The sequence below is a fragment of the Salvelinus fontinalis genome, unplaced genomic scaffold (assembly GCF_029448725.1).
Source record: "Salvelinus fontinalis isolate EN_2023a unplaced genomic scaffold, ASM2944872v1 scaffold_0105, whole genome shotgun sequence".
In the NCBI taxonomy this organism is placed as follows: Eukaryota; Metazoa; Chordata; class Actinopteri; order Salmoniformes; family Salmonidae; genus Salvelinus; species Salvelinus fontinalis.
Genome location: NW_026600314.1, coordinates 177,690 through 202,327, shown reverse-complemented (window position 1 = coordinate 202,327; position 24,638 = coordinate 177,690). Strand labels below are relative to the sequence as shown.

General features: G+C 41.7%; 1 protein-coding gene across 1 annotated transcript in view; it reads right to left on the bottom strand.

Annotated features, from left to right (window-relative positions):
* Nucleotides 1-24,638, bottom strand: part of dnaaf9 (dynein axonemal assembly factor 9) — a 194,146-nt gene that overhangs the window by 162,432 nt on the left and 7,076 nt on the right. The window contains exons 3-5 of the mRNA XM_055911908.1: nucleotides 23,738-23,863; nucleotides 11,519-11,643; nucleotides 7,431-7,527 (exon numbers count right to left, since the gene is read on the bottom strand). Of these exons, the coding sequence (XP_055767883.1) occupies nucleotides 7,431-7,527; nucleotides 11,519-11,643; nucleotides 23,738-23,863 (348 nt within the window). The remainder of the gene's footprint in view (nucleotides 1-7,430; nucleotides 7,528-11,518; nucleotides 11,644-23,737; nucleotides 23,864-24,638) is intronic.

Here is a 24,638-nt window from a genome sequence, read left to right as displayed (position 1 = left end):
CTCTCAAGCTCTGTCAGGTTGGATGGGGAGCTTTGCTGCACAGCTATTTTAAGGTCTCTCCAGAGATGTTCAATCGGGCTCAAATTCGGGCTCTGGCTGGGCCACTCAAGAACATTCAGAGACTTGTCCTGAAGCCACTCCTGTGTTGTCTTGGCTGTGGGCTTAGGATCGTTGTCCTGAGCGCTCTGGAGCAGGTTTTCATCAAGGATCTTTCTGTACTTTGCTCTGTTCATCTTTCCCTCGATCCTGACTAGTCTCCCAGTCCCTGCTGCTGAAAAACATCCCCACAACATGATGCTGCCACCACCATGCTTCACCGTAGGGATGGTGCCAGGTTTCCTCCAGATGTGACGCTTGGCATTCAGGCCAAAGAGTTCAATCTTGGTTTCAACAGACGAGAGAATATTGTTTATCATGGTCTGAGAGTCATTAGGTGCCTTTTGGCAAACTCCAAGCGGGCTGTCGTGTGCCTTTTACTGAGGAGTGGCTTCCGTCTGGCCACTCTACCATAAAAAGGCTTGATTGGTGGAGTGCTGCAGAGATGGCTATTGTCATGGCAATTTCCTGTATTACCAAATGAGGAGAGTTACAAACCACACACCAGTCAGAGTTATACTTAAACTTCATCTTTAATAATATGAGCTTTACAATAGCCATTTGACTGACTCTCAGATCAATTCAGTGTCTATAATGAATTCTGAGAGTCCCTACAGTAGAATACAAAGATCTTTTATAGCCAAGATACACCCCTCTCAACTTACATGACGAACAACCGATCTTAGGAACTCAAAGGGCCTTTAACTTGAAGAAAGGAGTATCCCTTCGCCAGAAAGCATTCGCTATAAATTATCACTCAGTTTGGTCTCTAAGACGAGGTTCTAATCTCGTTCCTGGTACTTCATAGTACCAAAACATTACCTCATCCAATGGCATAACTCAATTGTCAACTCTAGATACTCCCATCTCAAGTAAACCCCCTCTTCTCCCCACTCCTGGACAAGCTCACTGAGGGGAGTGACTTGCGCACAGACATTGTGGACACAAGTAATTGGTTCCCCCTTAATCACACCATCCCTTCACATGGTTTAACAGATACATTCACATATGAAGACAATGTTCCATCCTGTCCTCCTCCCCTTCTGATATTCTGCATAGCACCAGGGACATGTGAAAGACAAGCCTGACCTCTCCCCTCTCTGAGCCCCAAGTGACTGAGCCCCAGCTGAGGGAAGAAGTGCAACTGTCAACACCAGATTCCAAAGGGATACATTCTAATAAAAAGTATATCACATAAGAATATTATACAGATATGACATCTTAATTACTTATGTTACCCAACTAATTCTGATTCATCCGCCACACTATCCTTCTGGAAGGTTCTCCCATCTCCACATCGGAACTCTGGAGTGACTCCCGATTGCTCAGTTTGGCCGGGCGGCCAGATCTAGGAAGTCTGGGTGGTTCCAAACTTCTTCCATTTTAAGAATGATGGAGGCCACTGTGTTCTTAGTGATCTTCAATGCGGCAGAATTTTTTTGGTACCCTTCCCCCAGATCTGTGCCTCAACACAATCCTGTTTCAGAGCTCTACAGATAATTCCTTCGACCTCGTGGCTTGGTTTCTGCTCTGACATGCACTGTCAACTGTGGGGACCTTATATAGACAGATGTGTGCCTTTCCGAATGATGTCCAATCAATTTACCACAGGTGGACTCCACTCAAGTTGTAGAAAAATCTCAAGGATGATCAATGGAAACAAGATGCACCTGAGCTCAGCTTAGAGTCTCATAGCAAAGGGTATGAATACCTGTTTTCACTTTGTCATAATAAAGATATTGTGTGTAGATTGCTTATTTTAGAATAAGGCTGTAACGTATGTCATTACTGTCCTGTGAGGATCATAATGGGTCAAATCAGCTTGGCAGTGGACGACAGTAACCACAGAGGGGGGAGGGAGCTGCTGGGGGGGTTGACTTTCTCTCCCCCTCCAGTATTAACCAAAGGAATGTCTTTGTTAACAGACAGTCTTCCTGCCGATACTCTTAACAGTTTCTAAAGCGAATACTGGAACAATATTTCTCACATAAGAACATGGGGAATGGTCAGAGATGATCTATAGAAAACTAATGTCACATCAGTTTTTATTTTGTGATGTCATTAAAAAGGTTATAAAGGAAATACTGTAACTAGAAAAGTCTATACACTACAGATATGAAGTCTCCATCCTTAACGCTGTATATGAAATATGACAAATTATGAAAGTATTTGTTTTAAGATAGGAATGTGATTTTAGGAGCCATAAAATAATCTATCGCCTATAAACTGTGCACAGTAAGTAGCCACGCCCCAAGTGAGGTCAAAGAATGTGTCAGCCTGACGGAACCGCCCCCTTCGGCCAGAGTGCATAAAAGCATGAGGCGGTAGCTACACGTTTGAAATGGTTGGAACTTTGAACCGCAACACGAGGTGAAGAAAATAAACTCACCTCCCAGACTAGACCAGAACATTGCCAAACTCTGACTATCAACACCAGGTGGAAAAAACTCCCCTCTTGGACAATCACTGGTATGGCTGATTAGCTGTCCTAAGTCAAATATCTAGAAAAACGAATTTAAGTGGGACCAATGTACTACTCTTCTCAAATCACCGTCGTACACGACTCTCATCACCCCACTGGAACCATCAACACAGCTGGCTAGCCAATCTTCAAATCAGCACTTCAGGAGCGAATGGAACAGAGTGAACTCTGTAGTTCTTTTCAGGATTACACAACAGACAAAGACAAATCAAACTTAAATACATTCATGATTTCTGATTCCAAATGGGCGGCGGTTAGTGTGCAAAGTATATGATTACTGTGAGAATAGTTTTGAAAACGTATCAACGATAAGTGTCTCTTTCTCTCTCTATCCATGTCGTTGTGTAAAAAGCCATATGTTGTGTCAGTCCACTAGGGACCTTTTTCTCATGTATTAAGTGTGTTTGTTATCCTGTGTTATCATTTACTTAGCTAGTAAATAAATTATTTAACCAATTTGAGTATCAAATCAAATTGTATTTGCATAGACCTAACAGAGAAATGCTTACTTAAAAGCACATAACACTATTGCTTTTTTAACTGCATTGTTGGTTAAGTATAAAACAGATCAGTAAAAAATAAAAAATAATTAAAGAGCAGCAGTAAATAACAATAGCGGGGCTATATACAGGGGGTACCAGTACAGAGTCAAAGTGCGGGGACACCGGTTAGTCAAGACAATTGAGGTAATATATACATGACGGTACAGTTAGAGTGACTATGCAGAGATAATAAACAGAGAGTAGCAGCAGTGTAAAAGAGGAGGTCAGAGGGGGACAATGCAAATAGTCTGGGTAGCCATTTGATTAGCTGTTCAGGAGCCTTATGGCTTGTGGGTAAAAGCTGCTAAGAAGCCTTTTTGACCTAGACTTGGCACTCCAGTACCGCTTGCCGTGCGGTAGCAGAGAGAACAAGTCGATAACTAGGGTGGCTGGAGTCTGACAATTTTCAGGGCGTTTCTCTGACACCGCCTGGTATAGAGGTCCTGGACGGAAGGAAGTTTGGCCCCAGTGATGTACTGGGCCGTACGCACTACCCTCTGTAGTGCCTTGCAACTGGAGGCCGAGCAGTTTCCATACCAGGCAGTGATGCAACCAGTCAGGATGCTCTCGATTGTGCAGCTGTAGAACTTTTTGAGGATCTGAAGACCCATGCAAAATCTTTTCAGTCTGCTGATGGGGAATAGGCTTTGTCGTGCCCTCTTCACAACTGTCTTGGTGTGCTTGAACCATGATAATTTGTTGGTGATGTGGACACCAAGGAACTTGAAGCTCTCAACCTGCTCAACTAAAGCCCTGTCGATGAGAATAGCGGCGTGCTCGATCCTCCTTTTCCTGGAGTCCACAAGAATGTCTTGATCACGTTGAGGGAGAGGTTGTTATCCTGGCACCAAACGGCCAGGTCTTTGACCACCCTATAGGCTGTCTCATCGTTGTCGGTGATCAGGCCTACAACTGTTGCGTTCTTGGTAAATTGAATGACGATGTTGGAGTCGTGCCTGGCCATGCAGTCATGGGCGAACAGGAAGTACAGGAGGGGAATGAGCACGCACCCGAGGGGCCCCCGTGTTGACGATCAGCGTGGCAGATGTGTTGTTACCTACACTTACCACCTTGGGGCGGCCCATCACGATGTCCAGGATCCAGTTGCAGAGGGAGGTGTTTAGTCCCAGGGTCCTTAGTTTAGTGATGAGCTTTGAGGGCACTATGGTGTTGAACGCTGAGTTGTAGTCAATGAATAGCATTCTCACGTAGGTGTTCCTTTTGTCCAGGTGTGAAAAGGCAGTGTGGAATGCAATAGTGATGGCATCATCTGAGGATCTGTTGGGGTGGTATGCATATTGGAGTGGGTCTAGGGTTTCTGGGATAATGGTTTTGATGTGAGCCATGACCAGCCTTTCAAAGCACTTCATGGCTACAGACCTCAGTGCTACGGGTCAGTAGTCATTTAGACAAGTTAGCTTAGTGTTCTTGGGCACAGGGACTATGGTGGTCCGCATGAAATCATGTTGGTATTACAGACTCAGTCAGGGACATGTTGAAAATGTCAGTGAAGACATTTGCCAGTTGGTCAGAGCATACTCGGAGTAAACGTCCTGGTAATTCGTCTGGCCCTGCGGCCTTGTGAATGTTGACCTGTTTAAAAGTCTCTCACATCGAATACGAAGAGCATCATCACACAGTCATCCGGAACAGCTGATGATCTCATGCATGCTTCAGCGTTGCTTGCCTTGAAGATGAGAAGTAATTTAGCTCGTCTGGTTGGCTCGTGTCGCTGGGCAGCTCACAGCTGTGCTTCCCTTTGTCGTCTGTAATAGTTTGCAAGCCCTGCCACATCTGACGAGCGTCAAAGCTGGTGTAGTACGATTCAATCTTAAGTCTTGTATTTACGATTTGCCTGTTTAATGCTTCGTCGGACGGCATAGCGGGATTTCTTATAAGCGTCCGGGTTAGAGTCCCGCTCCTTGAAAGCGGCAGCTCTACCCTTTAGCTCAGTGCGAATGTTGCCTGTAATCCATGGCTTCTGGTTGGGGTATGTACGTACAGTCACTGTGGGGACGACGTCATCGATGCACTTATTGATGAAGCCAGTGACCAATATGGTGTACTCCCGTGTGGCTCAGTTGGTAGAGCATGGCGCTTGCAACGCCAGGGTTGTGGGTTCAATTCCCACGGGGGGACCAGGGTTCAATTCCCACGGGGGGACCAGGATGAATATGTATGAACTTTCCAATTTGAAAGTCGCTCTGGATAAGAGCGTCTGCTAAATGACTTAAATGTAAATGTACTCCTCAATGCCATTGGAAGAATCCCAGAACATTTTCCAGTCTGTGCTAGAAAAACAGTCCTGTAGCTTAGCATCTGCTTCATCTGACCACTTATTTTTTGAATGAGTCACTGGTGCTTCCTGCTTTAGTTTTTGTTTGTATGCAGGAATCAAGAGGGTAGAATTATGGTCAGATTTGCCAAAGTCTCTGTGTGTGGAGTAAAGGTGCTCTAGAGTGATCTAGAGTTTTTTCCCCCTTTTTGCACATTTAACATGCTGGTAGATATTAGGTATAACGGATTTAATTTTCCCTGCATTAAAGTCCCTGGCCACTAGGAGCGCCGCCTCTGGATGAGCGTTTTCCTGTTTGCTTATGGCCGAATACAGCTCATTGAGTGAGGTTTTAGTGCCACCATCGGTTTGTGGTGGTAAATAAGACAGCTACGAAAAATACAGATGAAAACGCTCTAGGTAGATAATGTGGTCTACAGCTTATCATGAGATACTCTACCTCAGGCGAGCAAAACCTTGAGACTTCCTTAATATTAGATTCCGTGCACCAGCTGTTGTTTACAGCTGTTGTTTACAGCTGGTGCACCCCTTGTCTTACCAGAGGCAGCTCTTCTATATTGCCGATGCAGCGTAAACCCACCAGCTTTATGTTATCCATGTCGTCGTTCAGCCACGACTCGGTGAAACATAATACAGTCTTTAATGTCCCATTGGTAAGATATTCGTGAACGTAGCTTGTCTATTTTGTTATCCAATTATTGTACGTTGGCTAATAGGACTGATGGTAGAGGCAGATTACCCAGTCGCCGTCGGATCCTTACAAGGCACCCCGACCTATGTCCTCGATATCTCCGTCTCTTTCTCATGCGAATGACGGGGATTTGAGCCTTGTCAGGTGTCTGGAGTAAATCCTTCGTCTCCGACTCGTTAAAGAAAAAAATCTTCTTCCAGTTCGAGGTGAGTAATCTCTTGTCCTGATATCCAAAAGCTATTTTTCGGTCATAAGAGACGGTGGCGGAAACATTATGTACAAAAATAAGTTAACACACAAAAACACACACAGTGGCACAATTGGTTAGGAGCCCGTAAAACCATCTCATCCGGCGCCATTCTGCAACTTAGGTCTTTACTGAATCAGTACTGAATCATAAGGCTTAGGTCTTTACTGAATCAGTACTGAATCATAAGGCTTAGGTCTTTACTGAATCGGTACTGAATCATAAGGCTTAGGTCTTTACTGAATCAGTACTGAATCATAAGGCTTAGGTCTTTACTGAATCAGTACTGAATCATAAGGCTTAGGTCTTTACTGAATCAGTACTGAATCATAAGGCTTAGGTCTTTACTGAATCAGTACTGAATCATAAGGCTTAGGTCTTTACTGAATCAGTACTGAATCATAAGGCTTAGGTCTTTACTGAATCAGTACTGAATCATAAGGCTTAGGTCTTTACTGAATCAGTACTGAATCATAAGGCTGGTTTTTTTAGGTCTTTACTGAATCAGTACTGAATCATAAGGCTTAGGTCTTTACTGAATCAGTACTGAATCATAAGGCTTAGGTCTTTACTGAATCAGTACTGAATCATAAGGCTTAGGTCTTTACTGAATCAGTACTGAATCATAAGGCTTAGGTCTTTACTGAATCAGTACTGAATCATAAGGCTGTTTTTTTTAGGTCTTTACTGAATCAGTACTGAATCATAAGGCTGTTGTTTTTTTTGAAGATGCAGGAGGTTACGACTGTTCAGAATGATGATATGATGTTATGATTAATACGTTGACTGTTTTATGGATGGAATAGGAAAAGACCTTCAGAGTTTAATTCGGGAGATGGTAACAACCGCTCTCGTGGTGCCCCAAATCCTAATAAGTTAATCGTTACATGATTAATTTAAATCATGTTAACAAATATGTTAACAAATTAGTTGATTAAATAAATAACAATCATCAGATTAATGAAAGTAAAGTCACGACACGTAACAAAATGTGGGAAAAGTCAAGGGGTCTGAATACTTGCCAAAGGTACTGTACATGTAACATGTAGTATGTAATCTCTGTAACTATACTGTACCCTGGGTGCTGTAAGGAACTCCTATACGGCTGCAGTCTTGAACCATGCTCACAAAGCTGGAGATCTTGAACTCCTCCGATGCTTCCTCGTCTTCATACTGCAGGGGGAGATGAGGGGGAAAACAAAGAAGGAGAGCGGAGAACAGGAGAGAACACAATCAACATGGGGATGAGGGGGAAAACAAAGGAGGAGAGCGGAGAACAGGAGAGAACACAATCAACATGGGGATGAGGGGGAAAACAAAGAAGGAGAGCGGAGAACAGGAGAGAACACAATCAACATGGGCAATCAACATTCAACTTAGACAGGCAGTGACCTGTGTATCTGCTTGGTTAAGGAGACAGGCAGTGACCTGTGTATCTGCTTGGTTAAGGAGACAGGCAGTGACCTGTGTATCTGCTTGGTTAAGGAGACAGGCAGTGACCCGTGTATCTGCTTGGTTAAGGAGACAGGCAGTGACCTGTGTATCTGCTTGGTTAAGGCGACAGGCAGTGACCTGTGTATCTGCTTGGTTAAGGAGACAGGCAGTGACCCGTGTATCTGCTTGGTTAAGGAGACAGGCAGTGACCTGTGTATCTGCTTGGTTAAGGAGACAGGCAGTGACCTGTGTATCTGCTTGGTTAAGGAGACAGGCAGTGACCCGTGTATCTGCTTGGTTAAGGAGACAGGCAGTGACCTGTGTATCTGCTTGGTTAAGGAGACAGGCAGTGACCTGTGTATCTGCTTGGTTAAGGAGACAGGCAGTGACCCGTGTATCTGCTTGGTTAAGGAGACAGGCAGTGACCTGTGTATCTGCTTGGTTAAGGAGACAGGCAGTGACCTGTGTATCTGCTTGGTTAAGGAGACAGGCAGTGACCCGTGTATCTGCTTGGTTAAGGAGACAGGCAGTGACCTGTGTATCTGCTTGGTTAAGGAGACATACAGTGACCTGTGTATCTGCTTGGTTAAGGAAACATACAGTGACCTGTGTATCTGCTTGGAAACAAATAGAAACTCATTTCTATTAATTAGGTCATCTAATCAAGACATAAAAAGATTGTTATTTACTTCTTGATCAATTGAAAATTTGAAAGAGAACTTAGAAGTGTGATGGTAGTAAGCTAACATCTGCCTGGGTAAGGCAGTCTATGTGATCATAGGAGTGAACTAACCTCTGCCTGGGTAAGGCAGTCTATGTGATCATAGGAGTGAACTAACCTCTGCCTGGTTAGGCAGTCTATGTGATTATAGTAGTGAACTAACCTCTGCCTGGTTAGGCAGTCTATGTGTTTATAGTAGTGAACTAACCTCTGCCTGGTTAGGCAGTCTATGTGATCATAGTAGTGAACTAACCTCTGCCTGGTTAGGCAGTTTATGTGATCATAGGAGTGAACTAACCTCTGCCTGGTTAGGCAGTCTATGTGATCATAGTAGTGAACTAACCTCTGCCTGGTTAGGCAGTTTATGTGATCATAGGAGTGAACTAACCTCTGCCTGGTTAGGCAGTCTATGTGATCATAGTAGTGAACTAACCTCTGCCTGGTTAGGCAGTTTATGTGATCATAGGAGTGAACTAACCTCTGCCTGGTTAGGCAGTTTATGTGATCATAGTAGTGAACTAACCTCTGCCTGGTTAGGCAGTTTATGTGATCATAGGAGTGAACTAACCTCTGCCTGGTTAGGCAGTCTATGTGATCATAGTAGTGAACTAACCTCTGCCTGGTTAGGCAGTTTATGTGATCATAGGAGTGAACTAACCTCTGCCTGGTTAGGCAGTCTATGTGATTATAGTAGTGAACTAACCTCTGCCTGGTTAGGCAGTTTATGTGATCATAGGAGTGAACTAACCTCTGCCTGGTTAGGCAGTCTATGTGATCATAGTAGTGAACTAACCTCTGCCTGGTTAGGCAGTCTATGTGATTATAGTAGTGAACTAACCTCTGCCTGGTTAGGCAGTCTACAGTTGAAGTCGGAAGTTTACATACACCTTAGCCAAATACATTTAAACTCTGTTTTTCACAATTCCTGATATTTAATCATCGTAAAAATTCCCGGTCTTAGGTCAGTTAGGATCACCACTTTATTTTAAGGATGTGAAATGTCAGAATAATAGTAGAGAGAATTATTTATTTCAGATTTAATTATTTTCATCACATTCCCAGTGGGTCAGAAGTTTACATACACTCAATTAGTATTTGGTAGCATTGCCTTTAAATTGTTTAAATTGGGTTAAACGTTTCAGGTAGCCTTCCACAAGCTTCCCACAATAAGTTGGGTGAATTTTGGCCCATTCCTCCTGACAGAGCTGGTGTAACTGAGTCAGGTTTGTAGGCCTCCTTGCTCACACACACTTTTTCAGTTCTGCCCACAAATTTTCTATAGGATTGAGGTCAGGGCTTTGTGATGGCCACTCCAATACCTTGACTTTGTTGTCCTTAAGCCATTTTGCCACAACTTTGGACGTATGCTTGGGGTCATTGTCCATTTGGAAGACCCATTTGCGACCAAGCTTTAACTTCCTGACTGATGTCTTGAAATGTTGCTTCAATATATCCACATAATTTCCCTCCCTTATGATGCCATCTATTTTGTGAAGTGCACCAGTCCCTCCTGCAGCAAAGCACCCCCACAACATGATGCTGCCACCCCCGTGCTTCACGGTTGGGATGGTGTTCTTCGGCTTGCAAGCCTCCCCCTTTTTCCTCCAAGCATAACGATGGTCATTATGGCCAAACAGTTCTATTTTTGTTTCATCAGACCAGAGGACATTTCTCCAAAAAGTACAATCTTTGACCCCATGTGCAGTTGCAAACCGTAGTCTGGCTTTTTTATGGCGGTTTTGGAGCAGTGGCTTCTTCCTTGCTGAGCGGTCTTTCAGGTTATGTCGATATAAGCCTTGTTTTACTGTGGATATAGATACTTTTGTACCTAATTTCCTCCAGCATTTTCACAAGGTCCTTCGCTGTTGTTCTGGGATTGATTTTTACTTTTCGCACCAAAGTACGTTCATCTCTAGGAGACAGAACGCCTCTCCTTCCTGAGCGGTATGACGGCTGCGTGGTCCCATGGTGTTTATACTTGTGTACTATTGTTTGTCCAGATGAACGTGGTACCTTCAGGCATTTGGAAATTGCTCCCAAGGATGAACCAGACTTGTGGAGGTCCACAATTTTTTTCTGAGGTCTTGGCTGATTTCTTTTGATTTTCCCATGATGTCAAGCAAAGAGGCACTGAGTTTGAAGGTAGGCCTTGAAATACATCCACAGGTACACCTCCAATTGACTCAAATGATGTCAATTAGCCTATCAGAAGCTTCTAAAGCCATGACATAATTTTCTGGAATTTTCCAAGCTGTTTAAAGACACAGTCAACTTAGTGTATGTAAACTTCTGACCCACTGGAATTGTGATACGGTGAATTATAAGTTAAATAACCTGTCTGTAAAGAATTGTTGGGAAAAATGGCATGTCATGCACAAAGTAGATGTCCTATCCGACTTGCCAAAACTGTAGTTTGTTAACAAGAAATTTGTGGAGTGGTTGAAAAACGAGTTTTAATGACTCCAACCTAAGTGTATGTAAACTTCCAACTTCAACTGTATGTGATTACAGTAATAGCTAACCTCTGCCTGGTAAGACAGTCTATGTGGTTACAGTAATAGCTAACCTCTGCCTGGTAAGACAGTCTATGTGGTTACAGTAATAGCTAACCTCTGCCTGGTAAGACAGTCTATCTGGTTACAGTAACAGCTAACCTTATCCTGGGTAAGACAGTCTATGTGATTACAGTAATAGCTAACCTCTGCCTGGTAAGACAGTCTATGTGGTTACAGTAATAGCTAACCTCTGCCTGGTAAGACAGTCTATCTGGTTACAGTAACAGCTAACCTCTTCCTGGGTAAGACAGTCTATGTGATTACAGTAATAGCTAACCTCTGCCTGGTAAGACAGTCTATGTGGTTACAGTAATAGCTAACCTCTGCCTGGTAAGACAGTCTATGTGATTACAGTAACAGCTAACCTCTTCCTGGGTAAGACAGTCTATGTGATTACAGTAATAGCTAACCTCTGCCTGGTAAGACAGTCTATGTGATTACAGTAACAGCTAACCTCTGTCTGGTTCATGCAGTGTATGGTGAGGTTCCTCCAGTGGGAGACGTAGGGCAGCAGGTAACTGTAGTTGACTGGGTTACAGTACAGGTGAACACTCTCGGCCTTGATCAGCACGATCACATCTGGAGATGAAGAGAGACGAGGAGAGAGGTCTCAATGTTAATGAGCCAGAACAACACACAGAGTAAGAGAGCATTAAACAACACACTAGAAAACATAGCTTGTCATCCTAAAAGCACCCTATTCCCTATATAGTGCACTACTGTTGACCAGAGACTTATATGCACTATATAGGGAATAGGGTGCCATTCGGGATATAGACCCTTAGACATATTAATCACTGGAGCCTGGAGCGCTTGTTGAGAACCATCCAACATGGGTGAAGTAGTATGCATATACTGATCCTAACCCCTACTACTGACTATATACTGATCCTAACCCCTACTACTGACTATATACTGATCCTAACCCCTACTACTGACTATATACTGATCCTAACCCCTACTACTGACTATATACTGATCCTAACCCCTACTACTGACTATATACTGATCCTAACCCCTACTACTGACTATATACTGATCCTAACCCCTACTACTGACTATATACTGATCCTAACCCCTACTACTGACTATATACTGATCCTAACCCCTACTACTGACTATATACTGATCCTAACCCCTACTACTGACTATATACTGATCCTAACCCCTACTACTGACGATATACTGATCCTAACCCCTACTACTGACTATATACTGATCCTAACCCCTACTACTGACTATATACTGATCCTAACCCCTACTACTGACTATATACTGATCCTAACCCCTACTACTGACTATATACTGATCCTAACCCCTACTACTGACTATATACTGATCCTAACCCCTACTACTGACTATATACTGATCCTAACCCCTACTACTGACTATATACTGATCCTAACCCCTACTACTGACTATATACTGATCCTAACCCCTACTACTGACTATATACTGATCCTAACCCCTACTACTGACTATATACTGATCCTAACCCCTACTACTGACTATATACTGATCCTAACCCCTACTACTGACTATATACTGATCCTAACCCCTACTACTGACTATATACTGATCCTAACCCCTACTACTGACTATATACTGATCCTAACCCCTACTACTGACTATATACTGATCCCAACCCCTACTACTGACTATATACTGATCCCAACCCCTACTACTGACTATATACTGATCCGAACCCCTACTACTGACTATATACTGATCCCAACCCCTACTACTGACTATATACTGATCCCAACCCCTACTACTGACTATATACTGATCCCAACCCCTACTACTGACTATATACTGATCCTAACCCCTACTACTGACTATATACTGATCCTAACCCCTACTACTGACTATATACTGATCCTAACCCCATAACCCCTACTACTGACTATATACTGATCCCAACCCCTACTACTGACTATATACTGATCCCAACCCCTACTACTGACTATATACTGATCCCAACCCCTACTACTGACTATATACTGATCCCAACCCCTACTACTGACTATATACTGATCCCAACCCCTACTACTGACTACATACTGATCCTAACCCCTACTACTGACTATATACTGATCCTAACCCCTACTACTGACTATATACTGATCCTAACCCCTACTACTGACTATATACTGATCCTAACCCCTACTACTGACTATATACTGATCCTAACCCCTACTACTGACTATATACTGATCCCAACCCCTACTACTGACTATATACTGATCCCAACCCCTACTACTGACTATATACTGATCCCAACCCCTACTACTGACTATATACTGATCCCAACCCCTACTACTGACTATATACTGATCCTAACCCCTACTACTGACTATATACTGATCCTAACCCCTACTACTGACTATATACTGATCCTAACCCCTACTACTGACTATATACTGATCCTAACCCCTACTACTGACTATATACTGATCCCAACCCCTACTACTGACTATATACTGATCCTAACCCCTACTACTGACTATATACTGATCCTAACCCCTACTACTGACTATATACTGATCCCAACCCCTACTACTGACTATATACTGATCCTAACCCCTACTACTGACTATATACTGATCCTAACCCCTACTACTGACTATATACTGATCCTAACCCCTACTACTGACTATATACTGATCCCAACCCCTACTACTGACTATATACTGATCCCAACCCTTACTACTGACTATATACTGATCCCAACCCCTACTACTGACTATATACTGATCCCAACCCCTACTACTGACTATATACTGATCCCAACCCCTACTACTGACTATATACTGATCCTAACCCCTACTACTGACTATATACTGATCCTAACCCCTACTACTGACTATATACTGATCCTAACCCCTACTACTGACTATATACTGATCCTAACCCCTACTACTGACTATATAATGATCCTAACCCCATAACCCCTACTACTGACTATATAATGATCCTAACCCCATAACCCCTACTACTGACTATATAATGATCCTAACCCCTACTACTGACTATATAATGATCCTAACCCCATAACCCCTACTACTGACTATATAATGATCCTAACCCCTACTACTGACTATATACTGATCCTAACCCCTACTACTGACTATATACTGATCCTAACCCCTACTACTGACTATATACTGATCCTAACCCCTACTACTGACTATATACTGATCCTAACCCCTACTACTGACTATATACTGATCCTAACCCCTACTACTGACTATATACTGATCCTAACCCCTACTACTGACTATATACTGATCCTAACCCCTACTACTGACTATATACTGATCCTAACCCCTACTACTGACTATATACTGATCCTAACCCCTACTACTGACTATATACTGATCCTAACCCCTACTACTGACTATATAGTGATCCTAACCCCTACTACTGACTATATAGTGATCCTAACCCCTACTACTGACTATATACTGATCCTAACCCCTACTACTGACTATATACTGATCCTAACCCCTACTACTGACTATATACTGATCCTAACCCCTACTACTGACTATATACTGATCCTAACCCCTACTACTGACTATATACTGATCCTAACCCCTACTACTGACTATATACTGATCCTAACCCCTACTACTGACTATATACTGATCCTAACCCCTACTACTGACTATATACTGATCCTAACCCCTACTCCTGACTATATACTGATCCTAACCCCTACTCCTGACTATATAATGATCCTAACCCCATAACCCCTACTACTGACTATATAATGATCCTAACCCCTACTACTGACTATATACTGATCCTAACCCCTACTACTGACTATATACTGATCCTAACCCCATAACCCCTACTACTGACTATATACTGATCCTAACCCCATAACCCCTACTACTGACTATATACTGATCCTAACCCCATAACCCCTACTACTGACTATATACTGATCCTAACCCCTACTACTGACTATATACTGATCCTAACCCCTACTACTGACTATATACTGATCCTAACCCCTACTACTGACTATATACTGATCCTAACCCCTACTACTGACTATATACTGATCCTAACCCCTACTACTGACTATATACTGATCCTAACCCCTACTACTGACTATATACTGATCCTAACCCCTACTACTGACTATATACTGATCCTAACCCCTACTACTGACTATATACTGATCCTAACCCCTACTACTGACTATATACTGATCCTAACCCCTACTACTGACTATATACTGATCCTAACCCCTACTACTGACTATATACTGATCCTAACCCCTACTACTGACTATATACTGATCCTAACCCCTACTACTGACTATATACTGATCCTAACCCCTACTACTGACTATATACTGATCCTAACCCCTACTACTGACTATATACTGATCCTAACCCCTACTACTGACTATATACTGATCCTAACCCCTACTACTGACTATATACTGATCCTAACCCCTACTACTGACTATATACTGATCCTAACCCCTACTACTGACTATATACTGATCCTAACCCCTACTACTGACTATATACTGATCCTAACCCCTACTACTGACTATATACTGATCCCAACCCCTACTACTGACTATATACTGATCCTAACCCCTACTACTGACTATATACTGATCCTAACCCCTACTACTGACTATATACTGATCCTAACCCCTACTACTGACTATATACTGATCCTAACCCCTACTACTGACTATATACTGATCCTAACCCCTACTACTGACTATATACTGATCCTAACCCCTACTACTGACTATATACTGATCCTAACCCCTACTACTGACTATATACTGATCCTAACCCCTACTACTGACTATATACTGATCCTAACCCCTACTACTGACTATATACTGATCCTAACCCCTACTACTGACTATATACTGATCCTAACCCCTACTACTGACTATATACTGATCCTAACCCCTACTACTGACTATATACTGATCCTAACCCCTACTACTGACTATATACTGATCCTAACCCCTACTACTGACTATATACTGATCCTAACCCCTACTACTGACTATATACTGATCCTAACCCCTACTACTGACTATATAATGATCCTAACCCCATAACCCCTACTACTGACTATATAATGATCCTAACCCCTACTACTGACTATATACTGATCCTAACCCCTACTACTGACTATATACTGATCCTAACCCCTACTACTGACTATATACTGATCCTAACCCCTACTACTGACTATATACTGATCCTAACCCCTACTACTGACTATATACTGATCCTAACCCCTACTACTGACTATATACTGATCCTAACCCCTACTACTGACTATATACTGATCCTAACCCCTACTACTGACTATATACTGATCCTAACCCCTACTACTGACTATATACTGATCCTAACCCCTACTACTGACTATATACTGATCCTAACCCCTACTACTGACTATATACTGATCCTAACCCCTACTACTGACTATATACTGATCCTAACCCCTACTACTGACTATATACTGATCCTAACCCCTACTACTGACTATATACTGATCCTAACCCCTACTACTGACTATATACTGATCCTAACCCCTACTACTGACTATATACTGATCCTAACCCCTACTACTGACTATATACTGATCCTAACCCCTACTACTGACTATATACTGATCCTAACCCCTACTACTGACTATATACTGATCCTAACCCCTACTACTGACTATATACTGATCCTAACCCCTACTACTGACTATATACTGATCCTAACCCCTACTACTGACTATATACTGATCCTAACCCCTACTACTGACTATATACTGATCCTAACCCCTACTACTGACTATATACTGATCCTAACCCCTACTACTGACTATATACTGATCCTAACCCCTACTACTGACTATATACTGATCCTAACCCCTACTACTGACTATATACTGATCCTAACCCCTACTACTGACTATATACTGATCCTAACCCCTACTACTGACTATATACTGATCCTAACCCCTACTACTGACTATATACTGATCCTAACCCCTACTACTGACTATATACTGATCCTAACCCCTAACCCCTACTACTGACTATATACTGATCCTAACCCCTACTACTGACTATATACTGATCCTAACCCCTACTACTGACTATATACTGATCCTAACCCTAACCCCTACTACTGACTATATACTGATCCTAACCCATAACCCCTACTACTGACTATATACTGATCCTAACCCCTACTACTGACTATATACTGATCCTAACCCCTACTACTGACTATATACTGATCCTAACCCCTACTACTGACTATATACTGATCCTAACCCCTACTACTGACTATATACTGATCCTAACCCCTACTACTGACTATATACTGATCCTAACCCCTACTACTGACTATATACTGATCCTAACCCCTACTACTGACTATATACTGATCCTAACCCCTACTACTGACTATATACTGATCCTAACCCCTACTACTGACTATATACTGATCCTAACCCCTACTACTGACTATATACTGATCCTAACCCCTACTACTGACTATATACTGATCCTAACCCCTACTACTGACTATATACTGATCCTAACCCCTACTACTGACTATATACTGATCCTAACCCCTACTACTGACTATATACTGATCCTAACCCCTACTACTGACTATATACTGATCCTAACCCCTACTACTGACTATATACTGATCCTAACCCCTACTACTGACTATATACTGATCCTAACCCCTACTACTGACTATATACTGATCCTAACCCCTACTACTGACTATATACTGATCCTAACCCCTACTACTGACTATATACTGATCCTAACCCCTACTACTGACTATATACTGATCCTAACCCCTACTACTGACTATATACTGATCCTAACCCCTACTACTGACTATATACTGATCCTAACCCCTACTACTGACTATATACTGATCCTAACCCCTACTACTGACTATATACTGATCCTAACCCCTACTACTGACTATATACTGATCCTAACCCCTACTACTGACTATATACTGATCCTAACCCCTACTACTGACTATATACTGATCCTAACCCCTACTACTGACTATATACTGATCCTAACCCCTACTACTGACTATATACTGATCCTAACCCCTACTACTGACTATATACTGATCCTAACCCCTACTACTGACTATATACTGATCCTAACCCCTACTACTGACTATATACTGATCCTAACCCCTACTACTGACTATATACTGATCCTAACCCCTACTACTGACTATATACTGATCCTAACCCCTACTACTGACTATATACTGATCCTAACCCCTACTACTGACTATATACTGATCCTAACCCCTACTACTGACTATATACTGATCCTAACCCCTACTACTGACTATATACTGATCCTAACCCCTACTACTGACTATATACTGATCCTAACCCCTACTACTGACTATATACTGATCCTAACCCCTACTACTGACTATATACTGATCCTAACCCCTACTACTGACTATATACTGATCCTAACCCCTACTACTGACTATATACTGATCCTAACCCCTAACCCTACTACTGACTATATACTGATCCTAACCCTAACCCCTACTACTGACTATATACTGATCCTAACCCCTACTACTGACTATATACTGATCCTAACCCCTACTACTGACTATATACTGATCCTAACCCCTACTACTGACTATATACTGATCCTAACCCCTACTACTGACTATATACTGATCCTAACCCCTACTACTGACTATATACTGATCCTAACCCCTACTACTGACTATATACTGATCCTAACCCCTACTACTGACTATATACTGATCCTAACCCCTACTACTGACTATATACTGATCCTAACCCCTACTACTGACTATATACTGATCCTAACCCCTACTACTGACTATATACTGATCCTAACCCCTACTACTGACTATATACTGATCCTAACCCCTACTACTGACTATATACTGATCCTAACCCCTACTACTGACTATATACTGATCCTAACCCCTACTACTGACTATATACTGATCCTAACCCCTACTACTGACTATATACTGATCCTAACCCCTACTACTGACTATATACTGATCCTAACCCCTACTACTGACTATATACTGATCCTAACCCCTACTACTGACTATATACTGATCCTAACCCCTACTACTGACTATATACTGATCCTAACCCCTACTACTGACTATATACTGATCCTAACCCCTACTACTGACTATATACTGATCCTAACCCCTACTACTGACTATATACTGATCCTAACCCCTACTACTGACTATATACTGATCCTAACCCCTACTACTGACTATATACTGATCCTAACCCCTACTACTGACTATATACTGATCCTAACCCCTACTACTGACTATATACTGATCCTAACCCCTACTACTGACTATATACTGATCCTAACCCCTACTACTGACTATATACTGATCCTAACCCCTACTACTGACTATATACTGATCCTAACCCCTACTACTGACTATATACTGATCCTAACCCCTACTACTGACTATATACTGATCCTAACCCCTACTACTGACTATATACTGATCCTAACCCCTACTACTGACTATATACTGATCCTAACCCCTACTACTGACTATATACTGATCCTAACCCCTACTACTGACTATATACTGATCCTAACCCCTACTACTGACTATATACTGATCCTAACCCCTACTACTGACTATATACTGATCCTAACCCCTACTACTGACTATATACTGATCCTAACCCCTACTACTGACTATATACTGATCCTAACCCCTACTACTGACTATATACTGATCCTAACCCCTACTACTGACTATATACTGATCCTAACCCCTACTACTGACTATATACTGATCCTAACCCCTACTACTGACTATATACTGATCCTAACCCCTACTACTGACTATATACTGATCCTAACCCCATAACCCCTACTACTGACTATATACTGATCCTAACCCCTACTACTGACTATATACTGATCCTAACCCCTACTACTGACTATATACTGATCCTAACCCCTACTACTGACTATATACTGATCCTAACCCCTACTACTGACTATATACTGATCCTAACCCCTACTACTGACTATATACTGATCCTAACCCCTACTACTGACTATATACTGATCCTAACCCCTACTACTGACTATATACTGATCCTAACCCCTACTACTGACTATATACTGATCCTAACCCCTACTACTGACTATATACTGATCCTAACCCCTACTACTGACTATATACTGATCCTAACCCCTACTACTGACTATATACTGATCCTAACCCCTACTACTGACTATATACTGATCCTAACCCCTACTACTGACTATATACTGATCCTAACCCCTACTACTGACTATATACTGATCCTAACCCCTACTACTGACTATATACTGATCCTAACCCCTACTACTGACTATATACTGATCCTAACCCCTACTACTGACTATATACTGATCCTAACCCCTACTACTGACTATATACTGATCCTAACCCCTACTACTGACTATATACTGATCCTAACCCCTACTACTGACTATATACTGATCCTAACCCCTACTACTGACTATATACTGATCCTAACCCCTACTACTGACTATATACTGATCCTAACCCCTACTACTGACTATATACTGATCCTAACCCCTACTACTGACTATATACTGATCCTAACCCCTACTACTGACTATATACTGATCCTAACCCCTACTACTGACTATATACTGATCCTAACCCCTACTACTGACTATATACTGATCCTAACCCCTACTACTGACTATATACTGATCCTAACCCCTACTACTGACTATATACTGATCCTAACCCCTACTACTGACTATATACTGATCCTAACCCCTACTACTGACTATATACTGATCCTAACCCCTACTACTGACTATATACTGATCCTAACCCCTACTACTGACTATATACTGATCCTAACCCCTACTACTGACTATATACTGATCCTAACCCCTACTACTGACTATATACTGATCCTAACCCCTACTACTGACTATATACTGATCCTAACCCCTACTACTGACTATATACTGATCCTAACCCCTACTACTGACTATATACTGATCCTAACCCCTACTACTGACTATATACTGATCCTAACCCCTACTACTGACTATATACTGATCCTAACCCCTACTACTGACTATATACTGATCCTAACCCCTACTACTGACTATATACTGATCCTAACCCCTACTACTGACTATATAATGATCCTAACCCCTACTACTGACTATATACTGATCCTAACCCCTACTACTGACTATATAATGATCCTAACCCCTACTACTGACTATATACTGATCCTAACCCCTACTACTGACTATATACTGATCCTAACCCCATAACCCCTACTACTGACTATATACTGATCCTAACCCCATAACCCCTACTACTGACTATATACTGATCCTAACCCCTACTACTGACTATATACTGATCCTAACCCCTACTACTGACTATATACTGATCCTAACCCCATAACCCCTACTACTGACTATATACTGATCCTAACCCCATAACCCCTACTACTGACTATATACTGATCCTAACCCCTACTACTGACTATATACTGATCCTAACCCCTACTACTGACTATATACTGATCCTAACCCCTACTACTGACTATATACTGATCCTAACCCCTACTACTGACTATATACTGATCCTAACCCCTACTACTGACTATATACTGATCCTAACCCCTACTACTGACTATATACTGATCCTAACCCCTACTACTGACTATATACTGATCCTAACCCCTACTACTGACTATATACTGATCCTAACCCCTACTACTGACTATATACTGATCCTAACCCCTACTACTGACTATATAATGATCCTAACCCCTACTACTGACTATATACTGATCCTAACCCCTACTACTGACTATATACTGATCCTAACCCCTACTACTGACTATATACTGATCCTAACCCCTACTACTGACTATATACTGATCCTAACCCCTACTACTGACTATATACTGATCCTAACCCCTACTACTGACTATATACTGATCCTAACCCCTACTACTGACTATATACTGATCCTAACCCCTACTACTGACTATATACTGATCCTAACCCCTACTACTGACTATATACTGATCCTAACCCCTACTACTGACTATATACTGATCCTAACCCCTACTACTGACTATATACTGATCCTAACCCCTACTACTGACTATATACTGATCCTAACCCCTACTACTGACTATATACTGATCCTAACCCCTACTACTGACTATATACTGATCCTAACCCCTACTACTGACTATATACTGATCCTAACCCCTACTACTGACTATATACTGATCCTAACCCCTACTACTGACTATATACTGATCCTAACCCCTACTACTGACTATATACTGATCCTAACCCCTACTACTGACTATATACTGATCCTAACCCCTACTACTGACTATATACTGATCCTAACCCCTACTACTGACTATATACTGATCCTAACCCCTACTACTGACTATATACTGATCCCAACCCCTACTACTGACTATATACTGATCCCAACCCCTACTACTGACTATATACTGATCCTAACCCCTACTACTGACTATATACTGATCCTAACCCCTACTACTGACTATATACTGATCCCAACCCCTACTACTGACTATATACTGATCCTAACCCCTACTACTGACTATATACTGATCCTAACCCCTACTACTGACTATATACTGATCCTAACCCCTACTACTGACTATATACTGATCCTAACCCCTACTACTGACTATATACTGATCCTAACCCCTACTACTGACTATATACTGATCCTAACCCCTACTACTGACTATATACTGATCCTAACCCCTACTACTGACTATATAATGATCCTAACCCCATAACCCCTACTACTGACTATATACTGATCCTAACCCCTACTACTGACTATATACTGATCCTAACCCCATAACCCCTACTACTAACTATACTGATCCTAACCCCATGTTGCTGCGTGGCTGGTGAAATAGATATTCTAACACGGCAATACCTAAATCTACCCGCATTTGCCGGGTGTTAATTTTATACCCTGGACATAGATAAATTGCAGTCGGTCCACAACAGGGCAGCACATATTGCAGCTAGATGTACACGGAGGGCGGATGTCAATGACATGCATGTCAATCTCCCCTGGCTCAAAGTTGAGGAGAGACGGACTGCATCACTATGGGTATTTGCGCAAGGTGTTGAAGGTACCGAACTGTCTGTTCAAACAGTTGGCACAAAGTTCGGACACTCATCGGTACAAAACAAGATATGCAACCAGAGGTCTCTTCACAGTCCCCAGGTCCAGAACAGAGGCTGGGAAACGCACTGTATTAAATAGAGCCATGACTACATGAAACTCTCTGCCACCCCAGGTAACTCAGATATTTAAAAAAACAGATAAAAAGAACACCTTACGGAATGACGGGGACTGTGAAGAGACACACAGACATGTTTATATATATTTGCATATTGTATTATATACATTATTGATTCTATTTGTTGTGTTTTGCTTCCTATTTGGACCACAGGAAGAATAGCCGCTGCCTTGGTGATCTTAATAAAATACTAAACCCCATAACCCCTACTCCTCACCATCCAGCACCTCCTCAGGGAAGTCCTCCAGAATGTGCTCCGGGTTCAGCTGGTTCTTCCGGTACAGTCCGTAGAACAGGTAGTTGGCCAGCTCACTGCAGCCCTCGTTATACCTGCTGTCAATGCCTGCAATATGAACCAACATGTAAAATCATGCTGAAATCATATAAAACACGAAAGTTAATATGACTACAACATAGCTAAAGCATCACCTATATAAAACAGGGAAGTTAATATGACTACAACATAGCTAAAGCATCATCTATATAAAACAGGGAAGTTAATATGACTACATATACAACAACATAGCTAAAGCATCATCTATATAAAACAGGGAAGTTAATATGACTACAACATAGCTAAAGCATCATCTATATAAAACAGGGAAGTTAATATGACTACATATACAACAACATAGCTAAAGCATCATCTATATAAAACAGGGAAGTTAATATGACTACAACATAGCTAAAGCATCATCTATATAAAACAGGGAAGTTAATATGACTACATATACAACAACATAGCTAAAGCATCATCTATATAAAACAGGGAAGTTAATATGACTACAACATAGCTAAAGCATCATCTATATAAAACAGGGAAGTTAATATGACTACATATACAACAACATAGCTAAAGCATCATCTATATAAAACAGGGAAGTTAATATGACTACAACATAGCTAAAGCATCATCTATATAAAACAGGGAAGTTAATATGACTACAACATAGCTAAAGCATCATCTATTTAAAACAGGGAAGTTAATATGACTACAACATAGCTAAAGCATCATCTATATAAAACAGGGAAGTTAATATGACTACATATTCTACAACATAGCTAAAGCATCATCTATATAAAACAGGGAAGTTAATATGACTACAACATAGCTAAAG